Consider the following 26,464-nt stretch of genomic DNA (forward strand, 5'->3'; position numbering starts at 1 on the left):
GAACAATGTAGATAAGATGCGATTTTTTGTGTGACACCTTTTACTCAGCGCGAGCTGGGACCAATCGTAGATTCGTACGGCTTTGTGATTCTCCGGGTTGGGCAGCTAGCTGTTCGCGATAGATAGAGCGCAACCGTCAGGAGCTGCGAGCAGATTATGATATCAAGGGAGGCAAGTGTTCGCATACTTGCAGTACACTAGTCACGAACTGCGACAAGCCATAGGCCAAGCCTTAGCATCTCGATGACAAGATGCCGGAAAGACGTTGGAGGGCGGAAAAAGCGATTGTTGCTCTCTGTCAAGCTTCCAACGGCGATGTTAGCGTCTTCGCTTAACTGCCATCTGTGATCGGTTATTGGATGTCAACCACTTCTTATCTTTTTGGCGGGATTGCCAGCCCCAGATGCCAAATCGCGTTGGTATTGCATCTGATAGCGTTGGGGATTTTGACCGGGGACAGTCAGAGCAACCTCGTCGTTGACAGGTCGCTAATGCATCGTGCATCGAAATCTTTAGTAGCGCGTAATGAGCGTTGAACCCTAGTGCGCCATCTACACTGAGTGCAAAACACATGAGATATTTCCAGATTTTGTTGAACGATTGAGACGATGACATGCAGGTTGCTTGAGCGCACTGGCAGGGCGTCCGTGGTACGAAGGCGCTCTCTCAAGCTTGGAGAAGCAGGAGCGGATACCAGCACAGCTAACCGCACCTTCCTTCATGACCCAGTCTTATTTTACTAGAATCACAATATATTTCAACGCAGGCTCTCTCATAGGCGCAAACGACACTCTGGAAACATCAACGTCGTAATAGCCGCCACACTCATTGGCATACACTCATTGGCATTCACTCACCAATGGCTGCCATATCGCATCGACAACAGAGGGACGAAATAATATTTTGCACAAAACACGGAACGGTGTTTCTCCGATCCATAACCACATCTTCAATATTATGGCATCATTTTGTACAAGCGGACACGAGTTCAGAAGCGAGATTACAATGTTGTGAGGCTTGGAGGGACTACCACTTCTGGACACGCTAACCAAATTGAGGCAACATGTCGTGTGTAAAAGGGCGATGCCAAGGTAGCATTCTTGTCAAAGGGCGAAGAATTCAGGTCATAATGTGTCAATACCCCGTTATTTTGGATACAGAACATTCGTAGCACTTCTGTTTTTCAAAGCAATCATAGTTTTTGCGGAAGAATTTTTAAGTGAGGGTATTCATTCCTTATCAGGATCCATGTACTACTAGATGGGTATCTTCTACACCGAACAGCTTACTAACATAATATTTTAGGACCACCAAACAGTGGATCCTCAGCAATGCTCTGATTCATACGACTTCAGCTCGAAACCTATGAGCCTGAACTGAAGTTGGCTCCGTCAAGGACCACAAGTCCAGCAACCGATGCACTTGACAAGGTGGAGAAGACACCAGTGATAAGAGCCGATAGAGCAAGACGCGAGACATCACCGCTGCGACCGGGACTAATCTGACTGAGCACACCGATTTGAGTACCCAGTGAACCGATGTTACCGAAACCGCAGAGAGCGTAGGTAGCGATAAGGCGCGAGCGTGGGCTAAGGGTGTGGTAAGGGGACTTCGGGTCGTCATCGACAAGCGATTGGAATGCAACAAACTCGTTGGTAATGACCTTGACACCAATGAGACGAGCCACAAGAAGCAAGTCGTTACCCTGGCGCGATACACCGAGGAGGAAGGCAACTGGGTACAAGAGGTAACCAAGGATCAACTCAAGAGTCAGGTCGTAATCGCCGTCGAGGTTGATGTAGCGTCCCCACCAGGTGAGCAGACCGTCGACCAAGTTGAGGAGGGCAATGATACACAAAAGTGTGGAGACGATCATACCAGCGATCTTGAGACCGAGCCAGGCACCGTTTGCAAAGGCGTGGAGGGCGTTGGCAGCCTTGTGCTCATCGTCATCAGGTACAACGACGCGACCGGCGGTAAGAGTCTCCTCAGTCTCAGGGTATCGAAGCTTACTGAAAGCCAGCGAAGCAGGAATACTCATGACGCAAGATGAGATCAGGGCTTGCGGGTTGAGGCCCATACCAATGTAAGCAACCAAAACACTACCGGCGATAGTAGCGAATCCAGAGCACATGACTTGGTGCATTTCGGCCATGGTAAGGTGGGGAACGAAGGGCTTGATCAACATGGCGGATTCACCCTGACCGATAAAAGGAGACGCGGAAGCGACAACGGCCTCGGCACCTGACACTCGCATGGCCCAGAAGAAGAAGACAGCGAATTTACCGATGAACCACTGAAGGATACCCCAGTAGTACAAGAGCTGGACGAAAGAGACGAAGAAGATAATGGCGGGGATAACACTGAACATGAAGTAGGTGTTGGCCGCAATCTCAGGGGTTGTCAAGAAGGCAACACCATCCTTGGCGAAACCCAAAAGCAGACGTGCGAGCTCGGAGATGAAGTTGAAGATGTCGTATCCAGCCTTGGTACGGAGGACGAACAGTGCAATGACAAACTGCATCAGCATACCGACGATGACGGTGTGCCAAACAATCATGCTGCGGTTGCGGGAAGTCGCCCAGAAGCCGAAGATGAAGACTAGGAGACCGAACAGCGAGACAGCGCGGTTGGCACGCGTGTTGTCCTCACTCTCCTCACTGGCGAAAGATCCAACAATGATGACGGCGATAGTGAGAGTGGCAGCGGCAGGAATGCGCAGCTTCTCCGGAATGAGGGTTGCAAATCTCGTTCCAGTGTTGGCCCAGACCCAGTGCATAGGCTTAGTGACGACGGTAATGGGGATGTGGAGAGTGATCAGGCGGATCATAATGGCCAGCCAAAACAAGAATGGAATGATCCAGTTCTTGTCGTGACGGTGCACGACCACACTGGCAATCCACCATCTAATACTGTCAGCCCGAAATACTCGAGACAATGGACACGAAAATGCGCCTTACCCGGTGAAGAGCGCTCCAAGGAAGATGTGCACAGGAAGTCTGAATTTCCTGTAGAAAGCAGAGAAGGAAGTCCACCAGGGCTTCTTCTCTGCCTCCATCTCAGGGTCGGAAGAGCTGCGCGTGGCCTTCTCTACTTCATAGTCGTAACCACCCGCCTTCTCGACGTCACCTGCAGAATGGCGCTGGTGGAGGTGGCTGTCAAGAGCGCTGGGCTGGAACAACTTGCTGGTCTTCTCGTCCGTGGTTCCAGTGGTGTAGACAATGTTGTCAGGGTGGGCTGCACGCGCGCTGTGGTGCACGTGAGGATGCTCGTGCTCGTGAGCAATGTCTAGCGCCGGGTCGTTGTTGTGGGCGACACCAGCACCGGGCGTTGTGTGTATTTCTCGAACATCGGCCATGGCGACGAATAGGCACGAGGGCAATTCCTGAACAGAGTTGAACGATGAGGAACTGTTGGCTCTCACCTATGAGTCGGCCCTCACGGGAATTATATTTTCGCACCGTGGCTCGCGCTACCACCAAAGTGGAGGGATCGCACCGTCGCAGGCCCAGACAAACAGTTGAACGGGCTCCGGACGGTCACTTGGCAACTTCCTCTTTTGCAATGGCCAGAGCACAGTAGTACAGGGCTCCATTGGCTCCCGGTCGTCTCCGCTTTCTGGAATATCTACCGTCTCATGTTGGTGCTCGCTTACTCGCTGCTCACGGTCCTGTCTCTCGTGTCAACCTCTCCCAGTACCGGCCGACCTACCGCGCTTCTGCAACCCCGACCAGGTTCTTATCTTTCCCCAGCATTGATAGTCTGCGCTGGGGCCAATCACGGAGATGAACGTGCTGGACCACCCACCTAGTCTGTGATAAGCGGCGGCGAATATGCGCCCCTCCTCGGTTGAGGCTCTCTTTTTGGCTTCGCGTGGCGTTCTCGAAGCAGCACCTCTGTCCTTACAACCGACCTCCATCGTCTTCCCCGAGGTCGATGTTTCCGCTCTCTTGGGACATGTGCAGAAGCAATTACCGGGATCTAGCAGCAATCACAACAGGGGCAAAACCAGACTTGACTCCATCCGCGAACCATTGTCAATTTTCGCCTGTACGTTGTGTTGTGGATGCACTGTGGACCCTCTGGAATGCAGATCAGACCAAAGGACAGCGTCTGACGCAAGGAGACCCTCCTACCCACTCCAATCACTGGGGCACACGCCAACGCCATGGTAAGACACGGCGTGCGCCTCAATCAGCGAGTGCTGGACTGGTGTTCCTCAAGGTTGTCTTTCCAACGGGTCTCGGCCAACGCTATCATCATCATTCCGATAACCAGGTCTGCGCTAAACACGCTCGACCATAGAACGCGCTTGTGTGGTATCCTGCAGGTGATGGGAGCTGGGGTTCTTATCACGAGGACACGCATCGAGATATTTGCGCCGAATCATGTTGCGGACCTCGCCTGTGTATACACTTTGGATAGCCGCTCTCTTGGCTTGCAGAGCGATCTTGACATGGTTTCAGACGCAGTGTACTGTAATGAATGTCATTCAAGATGCGCAGGTGGGCTTACCCTCCTAGCCTCGACCCTTCCCCGCAGCGGGCCCAACCCCATGCGGTAGCCCATCGTGTGGGCTGGCATCACCTCCAAATGAGCTGTGAAACCAGCGTTACAGGATTACTATCTAACAGATGCCCGGGAACTGGAAAACTTTGCTCCTTGTGCCTTTGACTTGGCGTGTTAGGGAACAACATGCTAGGGCGCGCCCTCGGCACAACTTACTGTCAGGCTTACTATCCCGCCCTACGCGAAGCGACCAGTTACAATTTACAGTACATAATCGTACGTTACGTGGCGTCCGCTACAATCACAATCACGGAATACCAACAACTAAGTGGCACAGCCATCCGCGGAGCCTCAGTCCTACCATCAGCCTCCGACTTGTAGGATCATGATCGATGCGATTCGTTTTCACATACCGGAGTAACTTACTTTTTGGCATCCGGAATGTCCGTCATCTCGGACAGCTCCTATCAGTGTTTGTAAGAGGGTCCCCACTTCTTGCAGGTGCGGCAAGGGGTCAGGGACGTTTTTGTACGCACACCACATCGAGCACATACGAGGCTACCCGATGCGCTGTTCTGTAGGATTTATCGAACAGTTTTGGGCACAGATCACAACGAGATTACAGTCCGGTGATCGGCTGTTTGCGAAGGATGAGTTGTGACAAGATTGATGTTCACATTCACCAGGTCTGAGGTAGCCCCCCTTCGAAATGGCGAGATGCACAACTTAGTTCTGTGCAAAACACCAGATCCGAATTGCTGAGTGGTCGCAAAGATTACTGAGTTCTGTTTAGGTGATCAACCTGCGCTGTAGAGCTGTGGTACTACCATTTTGTCAGGCTATGCTTCTCTCTAGCCCCAGCCAGGACGTCTTTCCCACGACTTCGCCCGCCGCACTTGCTCTTGTACCATCAATGCTCAAAAGCCCAGAATCTACACTATCGCACGCCGCACATTGTCCCGAACACGTACCGAATCCAGTATACGCAAACTGCATTTCCCCAGCCACTATGCACACATCGTGTTGGCTCACTCCCATCCAGTAGCCGTACATACAACACATCGCCAAACCGCAAAGCCTCGCTTCAGAACGCGTCAAAAGAGTACATAAATCATGCTACAACCGCCACAATAAGGTTGAGGAACACAACATGTTGACATGGCTGCATTATGACGCACAGGCTTGGTTCAAGGTTACCAACCGCTTCGTCTTGGTTGAACACAGAATCTGGTCCTACCTGCCTAGTTAGATGTGCCTAGTTCCATGTGCCTGGTCCTACGTGTTTGATCAGGAACGTATGCTCAGTGCTACCACACTTTGGCTTGTTATATGAAATCAATGCAAGCAGGCAAACACGCGAACAGGCAAACACGCGAACAGGCAAACACGCGAACAGGCAAACACGCGAACAGGCAAACACGCAGAAATGATACATCACATCAGTGATTGTTGTGTACAGTTGCAAGCAGTACCGCCTCACGTCAAAGCCCTGTCACAAGACAGGTGCGATGTTTCGAGTAGACGAGGCCAACTTGCTCCTTCACATCTATGTGGTACGGTGATCATGTCAGATACAACAAAATATGAATTCCTCCATGGTAACTATAATACCGAGGTTTATACACACTTGTCCTACAATCCCCGAAAAGCAGAGGAGGCAACAGTTGCTGGCGTGGCTTGATGCTCTGGAAACATCAGTCTATCCCGATCTGTGATCGGTGACTAGCAAATAATCAAGCTCTGAGATTTTTCTATGGCAGTCACTCTTTGGAAAAGATATGAACATTTCAAATCAAATGTGTACGAAAAAAGGGTATAACGAGCCTGCCAAGCCCCCGTTCATCAATACGACATACCGTACACCAGACACCTTCCCAATGCCGCTAAAGACAACAACAACAAGACAATTGATAGAACGATGCAAGCTACCACAATGGCTGCTTAACAGCGGAAAATCAAAGCAATCGGAAGACCGACCTCTTACTTTCCTGTTAGTTCACCTTCCAGATGCTGATGATTTGTTAGCCATGATCCCATTCTGCATTGTAGATCGTCCTGGATAGAAGACTTACCGACCACTCTGGAATATCACGTATCCGCTGCCACATATACCGCTCCAGTCTGTTAGCAGCCTTGGCGTATGGCGTACTCTCGTTATTGTATTTGCGGCAATTGTCAAAGATGAGCTTAGCATCTCTGATGAAGTCCTCGGGAGTAGGGTAAAGATCCTTCTCGTGCTTTTCTTCCATAGTCGCAAGGTCCATGGGCTCTTTGATGACGTCGTAGTAGTCCAACACCTCATCCTTATTGACGGGCTGTTGGAAGGGCCAGGCGTTGCTGTTGTTCTGCATATCGTTGAGGAGATGGAGAAGGGCGTTGTAGTTTGGTCCGTGGCGGGGTGCGCGGGCGAGTTCGTCCATGACAGGCGACCAACCCGAGTTCTTGATTGCAGGTATGGTTAGGGGGTCGATGGCTTTCAACTCTCCCTTTGCCCACTGTGCTGGCGGCGCGTGGACTTCGTAGCTCTTGCTGACAGCCCTTATCTTGGCGTTTGCGCACTCCTTCTGTTTCAACAACATCCTACCACTCTCCAGGTACCGTATCTTGGGCACCATGCTACACTGCATGATGGTGCCGCCCTCGTAATCCTTGATATAACCCATCCATCTTGACTTTTCCAAGGTGATTTCCTTGGTGAATCCTTGCTTCTTGAAATAACCAATAGCATAGTTGTCCGCATAGGTGAGGAAGTGCATGACCTGCGAGGTAGCCTTGACGTAGTCTTTAAGATGCGACATGAGATGGGCACCGTAGCCCTTGACCTGTTGGTCCGATGAGATAGCGCAGAAGACGATTTCAGCAAATTGACCCTTGTCGAAGGGGCGGTATGTGATGCCACTGTGCCATGATACTGTCAGTAATTGACTGTCAACGAGGAGAATGGGCGTACATACCCTACCACCTCGAGGGGATGCTTCACAATGGCTATACTCAAGTGTGTTCTGTCGTAGACAAGACGGGCAATATAGTCCTTTGGCATCTTGGGCAACTGCTTCTGGAAAATGCACTTGAGGCCTGTCAAGATAATAGTGCTCTCCCTCTCCCCATCGTTGTTGACGACTCTGAATTCGATTTCTCCGTTGCGCTCTTCTATTACCGCAGGTTTCTCGGGGAATGGGACTATGCGTTTCACGGGGGGTGCGGGCGCATCGTCGGTGGCAGAGGGGGTCGAGGGGTCCTGCTTTATGCGCTTGGGAGAGCCATTGGGAGGGTCGGCAGTCGCTTTGCGCTTGGCTTTGGGACAAGACGGATTAGCTTGCAGTCGGTGGAGCTGTGTGTCCGGAGAACATGGACGTGTTTGTGAAGGAGCTATGGGGGGAGCTATGGGTAGCGGTGAAGTTGGCGGAGAGGTGGGATAGCCCAACACGTCGCGCAACTGCGGGATGTTGTTGCGGGGATACATGCGAGATGCGCGACACCAGTGAAGGGCTGTGGACAGATAGGAGGCTGACGGGGACATGGACACTTACCTTCATCGGTTGCGCCCGCCATGTTGTGGTGTAGGGCGCTTTCAGCTATGTAGTCGCGCCTTCTCTCGGCCCTGCGCGTGGTGTTGACTGAATGTTGGGGAAGGTGCGCCTCCCACGCTAACGGCCCCACACCAATCAATGGCCGATGGCCGTTCAGTGAGGACCAAAGGCCACCAAAGCAGCTTCACGCAAGAGACACTTGATCCCGCCCAATTGCACGCCCAGAAACATGTCGAGCCCACTTGTAGACGTCTGGGAGGCTGCTGCGTCCTCACCCTTTAGCCCTGCCATTGGAAAGAACACGCAATTCACAGTCGGCTTCGTGCTGCTAGCCATATGTATGCTGGAAGCTCTGCTCTCGTGCTTGGTGGAGCTGCTATACTAACGACGCGCAGCCCTCGTCCTGACCACGCTCTTCGGCATGAGTAGGCGACACCTTCACCATCCTCCAGCGAACCTCTGCTTATCCGCAAACAGACCGATCCCTTGTCAACCTCCCCGTTCTCGGTGTTCCGGCCTCATTAGCATTCGGGTACGTGGCCTCGAAAAGACACAAGATGCGACCGACAACTGACTGACTGACTGACGGCAAACAGCTTCGGTGCAGTCTACATGATTTGCGCCGTCGGCGTCTACGTCTAGTTTCCTACTTCTCGGTCCGGCGTTAGGGGCATACTCAGTGTACAATCTATGGAATACCAATAAAAAGTTCAAGACACTACCTGCGCAATACCCTACATCCCACACACTTACAACACAGCACCATGGACCAAGACGAGCCTCCGATCCTGACGGCAGTGTCAGGCTCTGCGCGACAGCTCTACCTACTCCTTCGTTGCATCGCCTTCTCCAACAAGGCCCACGTCCAGATCAGCGACATTGGCATCAAGCTCGCTGTCGATGAGGCAAGCGTCATGGAAGGTACTTACTTCTACCTGCAACCGTCCCTTCGTCCCATCTCTAGACTGACGCGACCACAGCTTCCGCCTTCCTCGACAAGTCTCTCTTCACAACTTACACCTTCAATGCGCCTGCCCCACTACACAACTCTCAACACTCCGACAGCGATGACGAATCCGAGCCACCATCTACTACCACCCCAGCATTTCAGATATCCCTTCCCGCTCTCCTCGAGACCCTCCAGATCTTCGGTCTCACCGACCCCTCCACATCCAAGCCACCATGGGCGCGCGACGCTCCTTACCCGACCAGCACAGCCTTTACAGGAAACAACATACTAGGTGGCATGAACAACCTTTGTCGAATAAGCTACCATGGCCCTGGTGCTCCACTAGCCGTGACTCTCACCGAGGCAAGCATACGCACGCAATGCGACCTCACGACATACGAGCCCGAATATGCAGACGAGATACCATTTGATCGCCAGGCTCTTGCACTAAAAGTCATCATGCGAGGCAGCTGGCTATACGACGCAATACAAGAACTATCATCCACAAGCCCGGAGAAGCTGACCATGTACGCCAAAACAGTGCGCGGTAAACCCTTCTTCGCCCTAGCATCGTCAGGCACTCTGGGCTCTGCGCGCGTCGAGTTTAACAATCAGCCCCAGCCTTCCGCCTTCCGCACTCCTGTATCCACAAATTTCAACGTCAATAGCGAGACAGGAGATCAGGCAGCCAATTTGCTCGAAACCTTCCAGCTGAGCAATCCCCACACTGTACTTCGCTCGTCCTACAAGTTCAGCTTGATACAGAAGGCTGCGCGTGCCATGAACGTTGCGACCAAAGTCAGCATACGGGCAGACACTCAAGGCGTACTGAGTTTACAATTCATGATCGAGGTTGAGAGTGGTCTATCAAGTTCCCAGACCGCGACTGGAAATGCGACAGGTGGCAAAGTAAGCTTTGTCGACTTCCGATTCGTCCCGCTCGTGGAAGAGGATGACGAAGAAGGTGATGCTGGAGATGCTGATGAGACCATTATCCACAACGGCACCGGAAGCGGTGGGGAAAGTGGAGATCAAGACGTGCTATGATAGTATACTCCTAGCAATCACGGGCAGTAAATATGGACTTTGTCTTCAGCATGTGCCAATTCTGTTTGTTCATTATTTCTGCAACTCTGCCCTAGACTAGAACAGAGCGAAAGAAGAAGCCCACAATCGTACAATGCCTTCAGTAATGGTTTTGCTGGAATCCTTCTTTGGATAGACGCAGAGAACAGCCACCCAGCCAAAGAGGTGCTGAGCTCCAACCGCCAACATGATTCCAGACGTCAACTATCTTCCCTGAATGCACTAGGAAAACTCCACCTAAGGAAATGTGAAGCGTCATAGAGCCGATACGCCTGTGCTTTATGGTATGGAAACCAACCAGACCTCTAATCTTGCCCCAACTAAAAATTCAATTTGACTAATGTGAACCTGGATATATTGCGGACGCCCAGTCGTCCAGATCCAGGGTATCAAGTAATGCGTGCGTTATTGGGATTTCTTGCTTTCTTTCTTCTTTTTAAACTTCATATGAGTAGGCTTTGGTATCCAATCTGATGCCCGTTATCGATGTTCGTACCGAGCCGTAGTGATCGTCGCAAACGAGGGAACGAGGTGGGCGGTTCTTCTGTTACCGTCGTACTAGACTCGCGTCTCGATCGAGTGTTGTTCGTGCGCTGCACGGAGCGACTTAGAACTCGAGTTCAGCTACCACGGGCATTAGCAATGGTTTGCGAATGCTCTACCATTCGAATTCACCATTTGCCTTGTGGAACAAGTATCTTCCATGTCGTTAGTAATCTTTCTTTCATCATCTCAGTGTGAAACTCACTCCTTCTTGTTCGTCGTCAGGATACCGTCCTTGAGGGTGCACTTCCACTTGTTCTTGACACGCTGGACCTTGTCATAGGTACAGAGCATATAGTCGACCATCTCGTCATCACTGTTGTCGCCATCGCCAAGCTCGTCCTCTGAATCATCAAGGTCAGAGTTGATCGCATCATCCGGATCCTCTTCGGGCTTGACATCGTCGTCGCCGTCAAAGCGAGCAGGGCCTGGTGCACTCGACGATGCTTCTGCATCTTCGGTCTGTAACACACGCACAGCAGCCTTTCGCTTCCTGCCCTTTGGCATCGAATCGAGCGGCACCATGAGGCCACTGTCTTGACGCATAGCCATGGCATCAACACGGGCACGCATGAAGTCGTCTGCTGCCATACGCTCAACTGCATCAGCAGCTCGCGCAGCCTTCAGGGCCTCCCAGTCGGCCATGGCATCACCTGAACCATCAGTCTGAGAGGTGTACATGTGATTTTGCGGCGGCGGACGCTGCTGCGGCATCTGTTGTTGTTGCTGCTGTTGCTGTTGCGGCGGGCGCTGATGCTGTTGTTGTGGCGCCATCATCCGCTGCTGCTGATTTTGCATTGGCATCTGCGGCAAATGTCCTTGTTGAGCAAGGTTGGGAAAGTTTTGCTGCTGCACATGGCCCTGTTGCTGAATGCGTTGCTGGACGAGCGCAGCCGCGCGCTGGTTTGCTAGCTGTGTGTTTTGATCATAGCTGCCACCATAACCATTGTTCGCAGTCTGGGCTGGAGGGCAGTTAGCAACAGGTGGCTGATATCCTCCTTCTGTCTTGACGGGCACATTCGGGAAGTTTAGGCCATCCTGAGGACCGGAAACGGGAGGCATATCATTGTCAACCTTGACGTTGGATGGCACCGTAGGCGGCTGACGAACAGGCTCAGGGGCGGGATCCCAAGGGAAGTGAGCAATCTTGAGAGCAGATAGCCTCTCTTGCCAGCCCTAGTGATGGTCAGTATATGTTCTGCATGGCTGTGCAGTGAAACATGATATAGAAACAGCCGTCACATGACAAGCTATACCGCGTTGGGAAGTGATGCGTTGGTCTTGGCGGGTGGGGGAGCTGTGCAGGGGCTATAAGAAGGTGACCCAAATACTGAGGCGCCCCCGAGCTGCCAGACCGACCGGCAACTCCGCCCCGCTTTCAGCCGCCCAACATCCCAGGCCAGGCGACCATGGCGCGATCGCCACAGCCAGCGAAAACGATGCGAGAGATTGTTTGACAAGGAATGCGAGAAACACAACAAGTGGTGTGGTGCAGGGGCCGCACTGGTGACGCGACAGAGGAAAGAAAGGCGCGACGCCTGAGATGGAGAGGCCAGGTTGCAACATACCTGCTTCATCTCGTCGAGCGTCGTGTGGTCGACGCCAGACTCCTCGAAATCATTCTGCGACGTCTGGATCACCTTCTCGATGATCTGCTGGTAGACGCCACCCTGGTTGTCGCTGTTAGCAAACCTGCCTTCACCCTTCCACCGCTCACATGCGCGCCCAGGGGATACTAACCACGACCGAGTTCGACATGGTGGTGACTGCTTGCTATGGTCTCAGCTATCTAGTATACGATGTGGGCTCTGTGAAGGCTGCACAAAGGCTTGCGATGGTCGCTCGCGTGCAGAGGCTTGAGGAATAGGCAGGCAAGCCAGGCAGGCGACGTCAGCGCTTGAGGCTGCAAATAGGTGCGCGCGCTTGAGGAAGCTTCTGCGCTGTCAAGGAACTTCTACGGATATCGCTAGCCCAGACGGAAGGCTTTGTACGACGTGTTCGGGTGCCCTCAGCGTTCGTGGTCGTGGATGTATGAGTGATAGTGAGCGGCGTCCCGGCAATCATTGAGGGCGCCGATTCCTTAGCGCCTAACGCTATACTAGCGCGACACGTGACACTGATCATCACCAGCTGAACAATGCCTTTGCGGCAACATGATGGACCGTTCCCGTACACTCATGTCATAGCAAATGATTGTGCGCAATATGCATGCGACTTGATAATTCTATTGATACACATGTCGTCAAATCATCAGATGGTCCTGGGCTAGGCCGCAGAAATTGCATCAAAAGCAAAACTCGTGCTGCTTCTTCTAGTAGTGCCTGGATATCTCGGTACATTCAACACCGTACTTGCAACGATTGGCTCAATGCTCATGCACCAGAGACTTTCGCACCGCTACATCTACATCTTTACGCCTGTATCCCGGCGACCGCCCCAGGCAAACGCCACGTACAATGATCTCTGTCACTTTGTTAGCCAACCTTGGGACTATTCGTCTCTCGTCACCGTTTGCACTCACCATCGATAAGTCTTGAGACGTCGACCCAGCCAGTTTTTTTCCGCTTCTGCCTCACCACTGGCAAAGCCGCAGTCACGTCGTTCATGATATCCATGCCCAAATCCATGTCGCCTATGTGAAAGCCATCGGAATGTGAGAAATCATAATTGTATCCAGGGGCGAGATCTAATCCTAGTGTTTGATCGTAAGATATATCGTAATTGATGAGCCTGGGAAAGTCGCTAGTGGGACCGAATGACATGTCTAGACCGAAGGCTCCATTGTCTGCCATGTTGTAAGGCTGACCAGGTCGATTTGTCGAAGTGTTTGACGAAGTTGTCGCTGGGTTGGTAGAACTATTGTTGAGACGAGGCAGCTCCGTTGGTATGCTTGGACGTGGTCGTAGAGCACTGCTATGAACTTCGGGCGCTCCTTCGTCCTCTTCGTCGATAACACATTCCGCGAATGAACTTCTCGGATCGAGCTTGCACGCGTATTTGTCCTCCAAATACCCTTGCACATCATGGCAGTCGAACCACTCTCCCTCAAATCCACTGAGATCCAAATCACCCAACTCCTCACTCCTGCCGTCTTCTGTGTTCTCTATTATATATACTCTCTTCTCTGGTGGTCCAATTTGCCGCATGTTCCATCCATTCCTAACATGTGTTATATTGCCCGCAGCATCACGTCGCGGATAGTGAGTTCCTGCGCCGCCGAGATGGATGAAAGGCGATTCCCACCAGTCCAGGTCTTCATCAATAGAACGGGACATAATAGTCCGGAAGCGGCTCCGTATTTGATCGAGAGTTTGGTGGGGTAGAGAGAGTTTGAAGACGCGATCTATCGCCTAACTGCAATGGTTAGTCTCTTGTCCATCATTGAAGTAGGGCAGTGAGGTTAAAAGGCAATTCGTACATCGGCTAATTGGGTACGTACCGTAGGACGATCGTTGGCACGACTCAGCAAATGGAACCCCGTCTCAAGCGCCGCCCTGGATAGTCTCCTAGCAAATGTAGTCTCTTCGAAACTATATGTTGTCACCGGTCGAAGTGTCTTCGTCGGGACTTTCGTTGTAGGAGGTGTTGGAAGCCTGTTTATTGGTGGAGTAACGTCAGGCGTTGGTATACGAACGGAGTAGATGTGCGGGTTTGATGATGCGAAGGGTGCTTGCTGTTGGCTGAGTAAGTCTACAAGACCAAAGGGAAGCTGTACTGATTGCGACGAGGTATGCGAAGACGGTGGATCTCCTGGGGGCTGTGAAGATCGGCTCGATTGATCGAAAACAGCGCCAACTGGAAACGCACGGCATGGCACTAGATCGTTCCTGCTGGTGTCTACAGTACCATAGGCAGCACTGATATGTGCGAGGTAGCTATCCGGGGTTGATAGTTGTTGTTGTTGTTGTTGTTGTTGTTGTTGCTGTTGTTGCGGGCGCTTCTGAACATCTGGCTTCGAGTTTGTGGAATAGCCCCATCCAACGTGTTGAGTTTCGACTTCCGGCTCGACTGGTTTTTGTGCACCACTGCGTTCAGCAGCTCCCTGATCCCCTTGTTCGCCATCTTCGTCTCCCTCATACTGACCCTCGCTGGCTGTCTTAACCAAGTTCGCAAATGTCTCCGTTACCAGCTTGAACTCCTGAGCCAATGTCGGATTCAGTTGCAACAAACCTGACTTCACGGTTGACTCGTTCAGCTTTAGAAAAGTCTTGTTCATCTGCTCGATGATCGAATGAAGCTGTGCGCTTTGATTCTTCAGAGATGAGATCGTTGTCTCTTTCCGTTGGCGATAAGCTCGCTGAGCAAGACGGATTTGAGTTCTTCGTCTCTGCCATATCTGTCAGCATAGTCGACGCGTGGTCTGAGACGTTGAGGTGTGAAATGGTTCAGGCTGAATGGTGATGAAATGGGCACTGCGGGTGGAGCGGGGTCGTCCATAGGGGGCGACGAAGGTCGATCTCGAAGCGGGTCGAGCTTGAAGAATGGCACTGCCTCACAGCCTTTTCGATGAGAGCAGGTGTACATTTCTCATCTTCCATCCTGCTGTAGGATTGAGCAATAACGAATCAGGGCAAAAAGAAAAGAAAAGACACGACGTCTCCACTCACATCTGCGGCTGTGGCATCCTGCGTATCTACCCGGGGCCGTCCCCTAGCCTTCTTTCCTCCAGCACCACCGTCATCGCCACTATTACTCCTGCGCGAGCGCTTTCGCGATGTTTGCGGTTGTTCTTCCGACTCTGAGCTCGTCATGATTTTGGTCTTCGCTTCTGATACTGCAGAACGAACAAAGTAAGAACGCCGGAGGTATGTCTCCGAAGGGGTTCGGTGGAACCTGTAGCGAAACTTGTGAAGGAATGCAGAGCGAACCGGAGTCGGAATCTGCGGGTTGCTGTCACTCCGATCCGACTCTTGAAACACCGCTATCGTTCACTTGTACAAATAGCAGAAATCCTCTGTCCAGATTCTCGATGAAGTAATCGCTTTCGCGTAAAAGTAGCGGGAAGACGTTGTGCATATGTAAATAAGCGATCGCCGGGTCGTATGGCGTCCAGAACTAATCCAACGTGACGCAAGCCAGCCAGCATGGAAAAGCAAAAGACTGTCCGGTGCCCGACTCAGCGTACGGCCGCTTCAGCTCATAAGGTTCGAGATCGATCAAGGGTCCGCTGTTACACAGGGCTAATGCGCGTCTCCGCACAAGCTGCGGCTAGTTCATGTAGGACGAGAGGTGCGGACGATTGCATGACCGTGGGTTCATGGCCGAGTCGGTTCTCCGCTCATACTGGTACCATCTACATTGCTATTCCTGCGTACAGATCTACCATTCCTAGACTGTTCTTAGAAACCATAATCGACAAGACGTTTGAGACCGAGGTTGTCAGATCTTGGTGGACAGTTGTAGCCAATTGTTTCGCGGTGTGTCTTGTCGCTCTGGTGCAGGTCGGGACGATTTGCAACATGATTACTGAACGCTAAATTTCCGTTTCGGCAACTACCGACTAGCCTGACCAATCACGTGAAGCCAAGAATCCTATCAGTCAATCCACAGTGCTTGCAGCGGTCAGTTCATCATGCGCTTCATTATCAGCTTCATGATGACGAGGCTAGTTTTGCGAAAGACAAACAATCTTAAATTACTTCAATCAGACGTGCAAAAATCTTATTGATGCTTGACACTATCCCGATTCACAGTCTGAAAGGTGCTGGTCTCTTTCGTTCTGCTGTCCAGACAATACAAGCAATACGGATCCCGGGTTATCTAGGTGGCCGACATCAATTGCGTTGCTACTATGCACCCCAACCTACAAGGCGAGCACACTGTGCCTGCCACTTGCATCTGTCTAAAGTCAGCTATTTAAGCGTCTGGTCAAGAACGTTCAAAGCTTGTGTATGATCACATAATCTAGCACCGCAACTACGCTGACGCCTGACCCGGTCCATCTCTAAGCTTAGGAAGAACACCCAACCAGTTGTTTGACGGTGCATCTTCACCCTGTCCTGTAGCGGCTGATGTCTCTGTCTCTCCAGGTTTCCCACAAGTGTTTTTCTCAGCATCATCATATCTATCTCGCACCTCATGCCCCGTTTGGTAGCTGGATCCATCCTTTGCATCTCCAACGTCTTTACTTCGCAGTGTACTCTCGTTGGTCTCGGCATCGCTCCGGGCAGACGATGCAGATCTGTGAGCATCGGCAGCTGCATGATCACTATTCTGAATCTCAGTTGGTACGGTAGCTCGGTCTTCATCTATGCGCTTCTCTCCCCTATCTTCTGCGTTGATCCATGTTTGCAGATCTTCATCAGAAGGCTTGCAGAAACACCACATTTCATCAGAAGTACTGTATCCAGCGCCCATGCCACCTTGGAAGTTGCGCCGAAACTTCCTCTGAAGGCCAGCGGCCAATCGTTTCCTGAACTCATTGTCTACCCGTAGACGAGCGGCTATCCATTGGTCGGTCGGTCGGTGCTCGTTGGGGATGTCTTCCATGAGAGGCGTTTCCAAGATCTTCTCATCTGTCATGCACCTACTAATGATAGACTTCCCGCCTCCAGAATCTGGTGCTACTAGCCTAAGGAACTCGAGACTTGTACTGACATTGAGGTCAATAGCCCTTTGCGGATGAACAGTGGCCTTCAGGAACAACGATGAAATATGCTTGTACAAGATCGAGAAGTCGCTTTGGTTGATGTGCACGGATCCTCGGACAGTGAAGAGATACGCAGGGGCGCCATGCTCGCTGGCCTCTCTCATCAGAGACATGGCTGCATCCCAGTTTTTCTGCCAATACATGAACGCCTCGCTGGCGATACCCAGTAAGGGGAGGTGTATCCGATGTTTTGGGTCGTCCACTGGAGGCTTTACAGGCGCACTGCAAGTATGTTAGTTTTGATGTAATAAGGGCAGAGACGTACTTACCCCCAAATATCATAGATGATTCCAGCCTGGACGTTAGTAAATCGCTCTGTATGCCTGAGCACCTCTACTACAGTCGCTGCTCCGAAACTATGGCCAGCGACGGTCATCTTATCTACGTGAAACCGATCTTTCCATTGTGCCCAATCAATTCCACTCAGGCCTCTTGAAGAGCCGCCAACGTAACCCTCCCCACGTAGATTCTGCTGTGCGATCTTCTCTCCATCACCAGCACATATGATCTTGAGTACACGGTATGCTTCCTCGAGTTCACAGAGACGCATTTCGATCTGCGCGCTCCGAAGTTCGCCGTCTACGCCGTGCTCATTGTTCGGTGCAGTATCCATTGGGTTATCTTTGGGAAAGATGTAGTCCTGCGATCGTCAGCCTATCACGCCCCGTATTACCCACCGCCAAAAAGAACCCAGTGGAGACGTACGACATGGTGGTAGCCTCGCGCGATCTCCTCCTCAGTGCGGTCCGGGTGCCGAAACTTGTCGAAACTTTCATCATCTTCTTCGTCCCCGTCGCAAGCACTATGTGTTGCTTTGCCTCCTCCCTGCGGGTCCTTTCTCCGCTTCCCTCGCCTCTTGTGGTTGACGAAAGTACGTGGCCCACTCCCATCTCTATGCTCCACCGCGCAAACGACGAAGCCATAGCTTGCAAACTCTGAGCACAAACTACTGTATGCAGTTCTTGAGCCCCCAAGACCATGACTGAATATCAGCAGAGGGAATTTGGGCTCCTTGCCCATGCCCTCGGGCGGACTGCCCTGCTGGTTCTTGATCTTATAACCGTTCTTCTTCATGTTGCCTTCTGGAGGCCAATGAGTTGCAGGAGGAGCATTTCTGTAGCCACGTAGCTTCGTGAGCATGGTGGTCGCGCCAAAAATACCAATGCTTATAGAGCTTGGTATGCCAGCAAAACGCGCATAACCCTTCGCTGTTTCCATGCGTGGTCTTGGAAGCCATGTCTCTCGACTCCATTTCTTCTCTCCTCCTGGAGCGTTCCCGTTTCCACTTCCAAACGAGGAGGGGTAGTATAGTGTGAATAGAACAGTTTCTAACTGCAGGAGGTGCCGGCCCTTGCGCTTTATGTTCGAGATCGGTCGGGGATTCTCAACAGGGACTTCTATCTCCATACTTCCTATGGAGTACGGTCCTGAAGTAGGAGAGAGGGTGGAGTTAGGGTATGGGAGATGGTCGCGTAGCGACGCCGGGGGTCGTGTGCGTGGTTTCTTCGCGTTGGGCACCTTGTTTGAAGATGAGGGATTGAGGACGCTGCGTCGACGAGCGCCATGTTCTATGCCGGTGATCCGCGTCGTTTGACGCTCGAGATACGACATAATGAAGGATGAGCGACGGTATGAACGGCTATGTAGGGTATCTTGAAAGGAAAAAGGAAACGTGCACAACAAAACACGTCAGTGCAAAAGAGCCACGCTCAGGGCGCGACTGGCGATGGAGCGATCGCGAAGACCCACAGTCGAATATGCTTCGCCATGCTTAGCAGCGGCTATAAGACGCGCATGAGACGCTTGCTTCGCTGGCGAGACTGTGCGGATGCGCTCGGGAACCTAGTGTTGGTGTTTTGGAATCAAAGAACTTGACGTCATATGGCTCGGTTGCCCTTTCGAGCGAGCATGTGGGGCTAAATAGATTTTGCCCGCAGCCGAGCCATGCACTGCCCCTTGACCCAAGTCCGGTTCAACGTCCGCTCAAATCCCAATGGCAATGACTGAAGAAAAGCGGGACTCTGAAACCTACGCGATTCTGATATAGTACTCAATTAAATTTTACCATGTGCAGTAGGAAACCATGTCAAATTGAGCTACTCATTAGTATGAGAAGTATCGTACGTCTCCAAACCTCCACGCCAACGCAAGATACTGTAAACCCGGTAAGAAGCATATGTCCGGCCCAACATTTCAAGAGGTCGGACCTAGTCGCTTTGGCTCAGGCTACGAGGTCTTTGACTTGTCCACCATCGGGTACTGGTCTGCACCGAAAGTAGCGTTGAGTGACACCTGTCCTGAGATCTTTCCGTTCTCCATGCGGATCCAAGTATCCACGACCCTCGCGTCCAACATGTCCTCTTTGACAACGATCTGGCGCGCACCGCGTGTCCAATCGGTGTAGCCGCCGTAACCCGAGTGGCGATTGAAGCAGATATTTAGCCCATTACCATTCTTAGGAGATGTATCCGGGAGATCTTTGGCCCATTTCATGCACCAGTCTACACCGTGGTCGTGACCAGAGAAGACGGTCATGAGTCCCTCAGTCTCGACGAGCGCCGTCATAAACGGGATGTCGGCGCCGCCGTACTTACAGTTGTTTCCAGTGCTGTCGCAAACGTCGCCCTGGTGTCCTATGTTCTCTTCATTAAGGCCTGGACTTGTCTTCCGGTCACGACTGTTCTGTTGAAAAGATCTCGTTGCACGAATCGGAATATGCACAAAGGCCATACTGGGGATCGCGCGGCCGTATTGCTGGGTAAACGCGTTGTTGGTATTGCGAAACCATTCGACGACCTGCAAGAGTCAGTACAGCGCATAACATGGTAGAAAGCGTCACATACCTTTTTGTCAACCCAGTTGGGAACGCCGATATCGTCACCAGTTGGTTGATACTTGCGACCGCCCTTGCTATCGAAAAACCACATGAGCATCTTCAGCTCAGAAGCATTATCGGAGCTGTAAACAGGAACGAAGTAGTTGCTCCAGCCGACTTGATCGACTTCGCCAGCCACCGACTGCGTTGTGAAAGACAGCTTCTTGCCGTTCCGACCCTTGACGTCCCACCACATGTGTTCGGACATGTCTCTAGTACTGCAGGTCTTGGATGCATCATGGTTACCGAATGTCGCACCGAAAGGCAGGTTGCGGCTGACAAGTGGAGCCATGATCTGGTCGATCAGCGTGTTTGCGTTGCCAGGACCAACCCATTCGCAAGACACCAGGTCGCCATTGAGAACGACAAAATCAGGCTGCTCATTGTCAAGAACGGAGTTGATGACACCAATCGTCTTGAGGTCTGCATAGGGACGACCGCGCAGGGAATCAGCTACAAATGTTAGTGAGATCTGGTAACAGATGGATAATCGACGTGATAGCTTACGCTCACCAAAGTGAAGATCACTGAAGACGGTAACCGATAGCTTTCTGTCTGAGGCGAATTGAAAGCCTGCGTATTGAGGGTTGTTTCTGCTCTGAATAACGGAAGCGTTGACAGTGATAGTCAGCAGTGACAGTAGCCATATATATCTCGTAGCCGACATGATGTATCAAGCAGGTCGTTGTAAGTTGATAGAGCCAATGCTAGCAGGCAGAAGAGTTGATCACTTAGCAAAATCAGTTTCAACGAGAGTGGATAGTGTATAAAAGGAAGTGAATTGGGGGAAAGACTATGCCCTTGAAAACGATGAGAGGTGAGAATCGGGAAGGGACTCGTGACCTGATCGGGTGGAAAGTGAAGACCGAGCCGAGTCGCATTATAGGAAAGTGCCAGTACATAACATCTGTTGCTTTACTGTTTGTACGTGTTAACCCCATATGATTGTGAATGCTGTGCCAAGGCATCATTGGATCGAATGACAGAACGACCTGGGCTACAAGAGGGTACGATTAGCACTGAGAAGTTGCGACTCGCTCCATTGTCAGCCAGGAATTATGCGCGTCACCGCAGTCTCTTCGAGTCTTGTTGTCACTCAAGATTCAGAACCAATTAAACAAAGACCAGAACACTCAAACACTGAGCCTACTGCAGGAAATGGTCAAAATGAGGACAGTCCTCCACATAATTCTGTTCTTTTGCGTTGAACAGCCAACACCCCAGCGATGCCTATGAGCAGGACATGGAGTGCATGGGTAGAGTTGGTTAAGCTAACGGTAGCCCGGCTTGTGTAGTGCTCGGGGGTCCGCAAGTCGATCGCGCTAGCCAAGACTTCCCCACCAAAATTTCCAGACGCGCGAAGCCGGCTATCACTCCTTTACCTCACCTGCAATGAACGCCGAGGAATATCTGCGCAAGCAGGGCTGGCAGGGCTCAGGTCACTCTCTCGATCAATCTGGCCGCGGCATCAAAAAGCCGCTTCTCATCGCGCACAAGAATGATCAGCTAGGACTCGGCAAGAAGAAGGCCGCGCACACGACAGACGACCAGTGGTGGTTGCGCGCATTCGACCAGAGCCTGCAAAGCATCGGCACGGGAAAAGATGTATGCGATCATGTCTTTTCGCACTTGCGCCACCAAGCGACTGACCTTCCACATAGAGCACACTCGACCAGATTCGAACGCAGGGCATCTATCGCGGCGGTCTATATGGCTTCTTCGTAAAGGGCGAGATGATTGGGGGTACCATCGGAGATACCTCAGCGACTACTACAGACGCATCGAACCCTGCTTCTGGCACAAGCACTCCCCCTACATCCGCATCCGATACCGAAACACCTGTGCCTACGAAGGAGAAATCTGACAAGAAGAATAAGCGCAAGCGAGATGAAGCAGAGGCGCCATCCGGCAAGAAGAGCAAGAAGGCCAAGGGTCGTACTGCAGAACTAAAGGATGATCAGAGAGCAGTGGCAAAGAAGCTCGCGAAGCTGAAACCCGCCGAGAAGACCGATTACGAGACACGCGCCAAGGCAAAGGGTCAGACGCTCGAGCAATACGTCCTTCGTCGCATCCAGAAAAAGACCGAGACGCGCACATCCAAGCATATGGAAGGAGTCAAAGAGAAGAAACAAAAGTCCGATGAAAGGGAGAAGAAGAGCAAAAAAGCAGACAAGGCGCAATAGCAGTGATCAAGACATGACAGCTGGAGAGTACAGTAACCGGCCGGGTCAATAATCAACCCGCCATGCGTTGCGTGTATACCTCTCAATTTGGGTCCTGCTCGGAAGTGCATGCAGAACGTCTCAGGGGCCATTGCTATAACAAGAACAACAGCTCGAGAAGCTGGATGCTGTGAATATTCCCTTGAACATCGAGACAACATCTTAGGGGTTGCAGGAAAGGGGAGAAAACGTCGATGACGGCTTCGGACAGCCCTACAAGGGCTTAAGGTAGAGACCGTAAGGATGACTCCAGCGCGGAGAACACGGTTGAGACGCGAGATGGAATAGATTTGAGAAGTTTAGATACCCGTTATATAAGCGAGACCCTGTATAACACGGATCGCACGATGTTGTAGAGAGCGAGTACTATCCGATTACTCAAACCACCTTGATCAACAATACGCAAATCTTACAATCACACTCCCTCCCACCTACAGTATCATACATTCCCATCATCAAAATCATCAAAATCATCATCTAACCAAAAAGAAACAAAGAAAGAGAAAAATTCAGGCGTCGTCAACGAGGGGCAACGCCAAAAAAACACTACCTTCCCTGATCAATCTCACCCTGTCTTCCCACTCAGAATCCAGGGCCTCTTCTCCCAGAACTCATCCTTGATGATATCAACATGTTCCATGAGCACAGTCGCCTTGCTCCTCTTTTTTCTGTCTTTATCTTTTTGCGTACGACTCATGTGTACCGGACGACCTTCATTGGTTTGTTGGGGATTAGCAACTACGGCCCGACTTCCAGTTTCCGGCTGTGGTTGTTTGCCTTTGTCCGGTTTAGCCTTGGAGGAGTTTGACTTTGAGGGGTTGGGTCGGTTGACATCTTTGTTGCGGCCGGTAGACGACCGGCTACTGGGCAAGGGATGGGAAGTGGCGTAATTTTGGGAACCTGAACCTGTTGATGTTGTCGAGGATAGAAGGGTGTGGATGTCTGGGCTCGAATGGGGGTATTGCAATGATGCTGATGTAGGTGCAGAATGCGTTGGAGTAGAAACAGCGTGGAGTTCCGCGATGCCCGGGTGGGAGACATTTCCCTGGCCCCAGACGTGCCCGCCTCTGTTGTCTGAATCGCTAGTTCTTCGTTGGGGCGACTCAGTCCCATTGGTGGATGCAATGGCATACCTGTTCCACTCTTGCTGTGGACTATTTCCCTTGACCTCTTCTCGCGTACGCATCTCTTCCTCTGCGCTCATTGGGGGACTTGGTAGAGCCTTGTTCTTTTGTATTGGTGGGCTGACTCTACGGGGTGGTGTGGATGTTGTGTCTCGAGGGCTGACTACACTCTCTTTCTCATCGAAACTATCTCGTGTAGCTTTGAGTGTCGTGGTGGATCGATGGACCGGTAAGGATAGCTTGCGCGGCTTACTGTTGGCAGGAATGCTCGATATACGCAATGGTATAGATGGCGGTTTCGGTGGTGCAGGTGTACTGGATGATGCAAAATATGTCGGCAGCGAAGGCTGGCTTGGTGATCGTTGTTTGAGCCGAGAGGGTTTCACTTGGGGTGGGTATGACGTCGTCAAAGAAGCTGATGCAGAGTGCGAGAATCCATGGCTGACCGCTGCATTCGTATGATGACGGTAGCCAGCTATGGGAAAATCTGCGGGGAAGTCGCCCTGTGGTGTCACCGGTGAGAAATTGGTGCGTGTTGTTGGATTTGGTTGATTCAATGACAGAGGTGGCTTGCTGCTTGGCTTTAATATTGGCGGAGATAGAGGCAAAGGCGTCAATGAGGGTAGGTGCTGTTTGCCATTCGATGAGGGGTTGTTATTCCATGTTGCAGTTGATGGCGGAGAAAGCGGCATGGAAGAACCTGGCATAGGGCTATTGTTCTCAGATCTGATCGGGTTGGACCTAAGCGGGTTAGGAAATGCTGATCTCGAGATGTTAGGTGGTGAAGGTGGTGGCGACGGAGTCGATGTTGTTGACAAGAAGGTCGGACGCGAACAAAGCTCTGGAGACTCCATCAATTCCTTTTGATCTGGAAGATATGGGATGGCCCTCTCGATAGACTGGGATGCCCGGTGACTGGATGCTCGCTTTGGTGTTGGCTGAGCTATAGGTGGCGTGGGAAAGTCTGCCAGCACAGGTGACGCTATCTGCTCGACCGGCGGTGGAGTAGGGAAGAAGTCTCGGTATAGCACCGTGCCCTTCTTGAAGCACTCCGGTTCGTTGTTGTAGTTGATTCCAAACTCCTTGAACAGAATCTCGTTCTTATCGGACGAAATTGTTCCCTTGAGTCTTTGTTCTGCTTCTCGAGCCCCCATGCCACCCTGCTGAAGCAGAGTCCAGAAAGTAGTGTTATAAAGATTGTTGATGTGGCCTGGGCGATAGTCAAATTCAATTCACGATTAATAGAAAGATAAAAAAGAGGGTCATAGGAGATGCCTTTAGCCAGAATGCTGACAACAGAGGGTGGGAAGGGGCCGACGTATCACATTACTTACAGTCAACTTGACGCCAGCTCATGTAATCCCGAAGATTAGAATCGCTTGGGTAGCACACTGCACGTCCATCGAACGAGGGCAAAGGAGGTGTAAGCGGCTTATCCGGAAAGTATGTAGACCAGGACCACACATAGTACGAGGTAAATGTCGACACAATTGTCGTAGTGAGCTTGCTAAATCCGGGTCAGTTCTGGTCAAATCGCCAGCGGGAATCAACTAGTTGCACCAATGGGAGTAACTCCGTACCTTGCTCGTCGTTCGAATAAGGCACAGTCCTTGTGAAAGACGAAACTGCGACCCACGTCAGCTAAGCAGTCCCGAAACATGCTACCCCACCCATGTATATACCATGCCGGGAACCTTGGGCGGCCTCGATGGAACATCAATTTACTTCAAACATAACATGCTCGAATGGAAAAAATGCAACGTACCTGTATTCGTCGCTGTTACCAAATGCAAGGACAAGGTCAGGCAACTCTTTCATGACAGCCTGGGCTGCAGCGTTCATGACGTCGAGCCCATTCTTATCGTTCGGCTTGACGAACTCATACTTTGACGTAAACCTATTCGCGTATTGTTAGCGAAAACCGCTTGATGGTGTATAATAGCCGAAAATGTTGGCCTAGGGCAGCAATATCCGTTCATGCAACATGGTTACGGGTACCTGCATATGCCGGACCGAGAAAGTTTGCCAACTCAAGTGAAGGAGAGAAAATCGGTGAACGTACTTGGAAAAGCCACGTCCATCTATCCGTACCACAATCCAGGTATTGGCCAGTAAAGCATCGGGCTGCTCAAACTGGCGCACATATTCGTATCTGGAGTCCGTTAGTTGAGGTCCGGCGAGCTCGTGCAGGCGGTCAGCTCTCAACGATGGCGGCCGCTTCCCCACCCAGTCGAGAAGCTATCGAATACTTACTTGCTGTTCGCCATTTATGACCTCTCTGCCGATAACAACCTTTCTTCCCCGGCACAGACGCACTGCATAGTCTTTGGGCGATGAATGACAAGAAGATGACGGACGTCAGCGTGAGCTTGTTTGCTGCTTGGGCGTGCGCAAGTGTGGTTTTGAAGGCTGAGTGACTCCGGGGCTAAGGCTACCACAGCAAAAGACGGTGTTTCAGGTCCGCAGATGTAATGCAGCTACGGCGACAAGCTTCTCCAGCCGATTGAAGCGCGGATATCGAGCGCGCAATTGGCATCCTCCGAGTTGACTATCATGCATTGTGTGGGCACGCCCGCGGGTCGCAGAAAGTCTTTCAGCATGGGATGAGTCCCCACACTCCGTTCCGGACGATCGCTGGCGCTTGGACCACAGCATTATCTCTTTGGAAAAGCCCGACACGCATCAACTTGCGCATCGCATTTCCGTATGCAAAGAGAAGGGCTTCTTGGAAAGGAGAGCCCGACGCGTACTCATGCCAAGCAGCTTTAGCAGTTTCCCCTCATCGCACAGACGAGCGCATGAAGCACTCGGACATGCGGTATCTACCGACCCATACGTAGTTGCCGGAGCGGCGCGAGCGGTGAAGGTGTTCAGTCGCATACCCGTGCTTCTAACAAATAACCGGCACGTGTGGCAGTTGCTGCTGGCTTGATGCTGGGAGAGAAGCCGTAGCCTGACGCATACGGGACACCGGCCT

The 26,464-nt window shown here is 51.7% G+C and overlaps 10 protein-coding genes across 10 annotated transcripts; 3 read left to right on the forward strand and 7 right to left on the reverse strand.

The window, feature by feature from the left end:
• Positions 1-1,363: 1,363 nt before the first annotated feature.
• Positions 1,364-3,358, reverse strand: AA0111_g5058 (hypothetical protein; the record flags this gene model as incomplete). The annotated part of the gene is made up of 2 exons (XM_028651128.1): positions 1,364-2,906; positions 2,961-3,358. The coding sequence occupies 2 exons, from the start codon at positions 3,356-3,358 to the stop codon at positions 1,364-1,366; spliced, it is 1,941 nt and encodes a 646-aa protein (XP_028507038.1).
• Positions 3,359-6,489: 3,131 nt separating this feature from the next.
• AA0111_g5059 (Histone acetyltransferase) lies at positions 6,490-8,061 on the reverse strand (the record flags this gene model as incomplete). The annotated part of the gene is made up of 4 exons (XM_028651129.1): positions 6,490-6,519; positions 6,582-7,407; positions 7,464-7,803; positions 8,040-8,061. The coding sequence occupies 4 exons, from the start codon at positions 8,059-8,061 to the stop codon at positions 6,490-6,492; spliced, it is 1,218 nt and encodes a 405-aa protein (XP_028507039.1).
• Positions 8,062-8,268: 207 nt separating this feature from the next.
• Positions 8,269-8,681, forward strand: AA0111_g5060 (hypothetical protein; the record flags this gene model as incomplete). The annotated part of the gene is made up of 4 exons (XM_028651131.1): positions 8,269-8,377; positions 8,435-8,464; positions 8,517-8,571; positions 8,636-8,681. 4 exons carry the CDS (start codon positions 8,269-8,271, stop codon positions 8,679-8,681), a joined length of 240 nt encoding a protein of 79 aa, XP_028507244.1.
• Positions 8,682-8,803: 122 nt separating this feature from the next.
• AA0111_g5061 (hypothetical protein) lies at positions 8,804-10,035 on the forward strand (the record flags this gene model as incomplete). The annotated part of the gene is made up of 2 exons (XM_028651132.1): positions 8,804-8,960; positions 9,020-10,035. The coding sequence occupies 2 exons, from the start codon at positions 8,804-8,806 to the stop codon at positions 10,033-10,035; spliced, it is 1,173 nt and encodes a 390-aa protein (XP_028507243.1).
• Positions 10,036-10,681: 646 nt separating this feature from the next.
• AA0111_g5062 (hypothetical protein) lies at positions 10,682-12,375 on the reverse strand (the record flags this gene model as incomplete). Its single annotated transcript, XM_028651133.1, has 5 exons — positions 10,682-10,698; positions 10,750-10,772; positions 10,823-11,793; positions 12,186-12,287; positions 12,358-12,375. 5 exons carry the CDS (start codon positions 12,373-12,375, stop codon positions 10,682-10,684), a joined length of 1,131 nt encoding a protein of 376 aa, XP_028507242.1.
• A 746-nt stretch (positions 12,376-13,121) lies between these two features.
• Positions 13,122-15,368, reverse strand: AA0111_g5063 (hypothetical protein; the record flags this gene model as incomplete). The annotated part of the gene is made up of 3 exons (XM_028651134.1): positions 13,122-13,967; positions 14,057-14,944; positions 15,225-15,368. The coding sequence occupies 3 exons, from the start codon at positions 15,366-15,368 to the stop codon at positions 13,122-13,124; spliced, it is 1,878 nt and encodes a 625-aa protein (XP_028507241.1).
• Positions 15,369-16,533: 1,165 nt separating this feature from the next.
• On the reverse strand, positions 16,534-18,877 carry AA0111_g5064 (hypothetical protein; the record flags this gene model as incomplete). Its single annotated transcript, XM_028651135.1, has 3 exons — positions 16,534-17,488; positions 17,536-17,906; positions 17,972-18,877. The coding sequence occupies 3 exons, from the start codon at positions 18,875-18,877 to the stop codon at positions 16,534-16,536; spliced, it is 2,232 nt and encodes a 743-aa protein (XP_028507240.1).
• Positions 18,878-19,492: 615 nt separating this feature from the next.
• AA0111_g5065 (hypothetical protein) lies at positions 19,493-20,808 on the reverse strand (the record flags this gene model as incomplete). The annotated part of the gene is made up of 3 exons (XM_028651136.1): positions 19,493-20,062; positions 20,110-20,594; positions 20,649-20,808. 3 exons carry the CDS (start codon positions 20,806-20,808, stop codon positions 19,493-19,495), a joined length of 1,215 nt encoding a protein of 404 aa, XP_028507239.1.
• Positions 20,809-21,533: 725 nt separating this feature from the next.
• AA0111_g5066 (hypothetical protein) lies at positions 21,534-22,324 on the forward strand (the record flags this gene model as incomplete). The annotated part of the gene is made up of 2 exons (XM_028651137.1): positions 21,534-21,746; positions 21,803-22,324. 2 exons carry the CDS (start codon positions 21,534-21,536, stop codon positions 22,322-22,324), a joined length of 735 nt encoding a protein of 244 aa, XP_028507238.1.
• A 604-nt stretch (positions 22,325-22,928) lies between these two features.
• AA0111_g5067 (hypothetical protein) lies at positions 22,929-25,754 on the reverse strand (the record flags this gene model as incomplete). The annotated part of the gene is made up of 5 exons (XM_028651138.1): positions 22,929-24,697; positions 24,822-24,994; positions 25,253-25,384; positions 25,550-25,639; positions 25,741-25,754. The coding sequence occupies 5 exons, from the start codon at positions 25,752-25,754 to the stop codon at positions 22,929-22,931; spliced, it is 2,178 nt and encodes a 725-aa protein (XP_028507237.1).
• Positions 25,755-26,464: the final 710 nt, after the last annotated feature.

The sequence above is a fragment of the Alternaria arborescens genome, assembly GCF_004154835.1.
Source record: "Alternaria arborescens strain FERA 675 chromosome Unknown contig_10, whole genome shotgun sequence".
In the NCBI taxonomy this organism is placed as follows: Eukaryota; Fungi; Ascomycota; class Dothideomycetes; order Pleosporales; family Pleosporaceae; genus Alternaria; species Alternaria arborescens.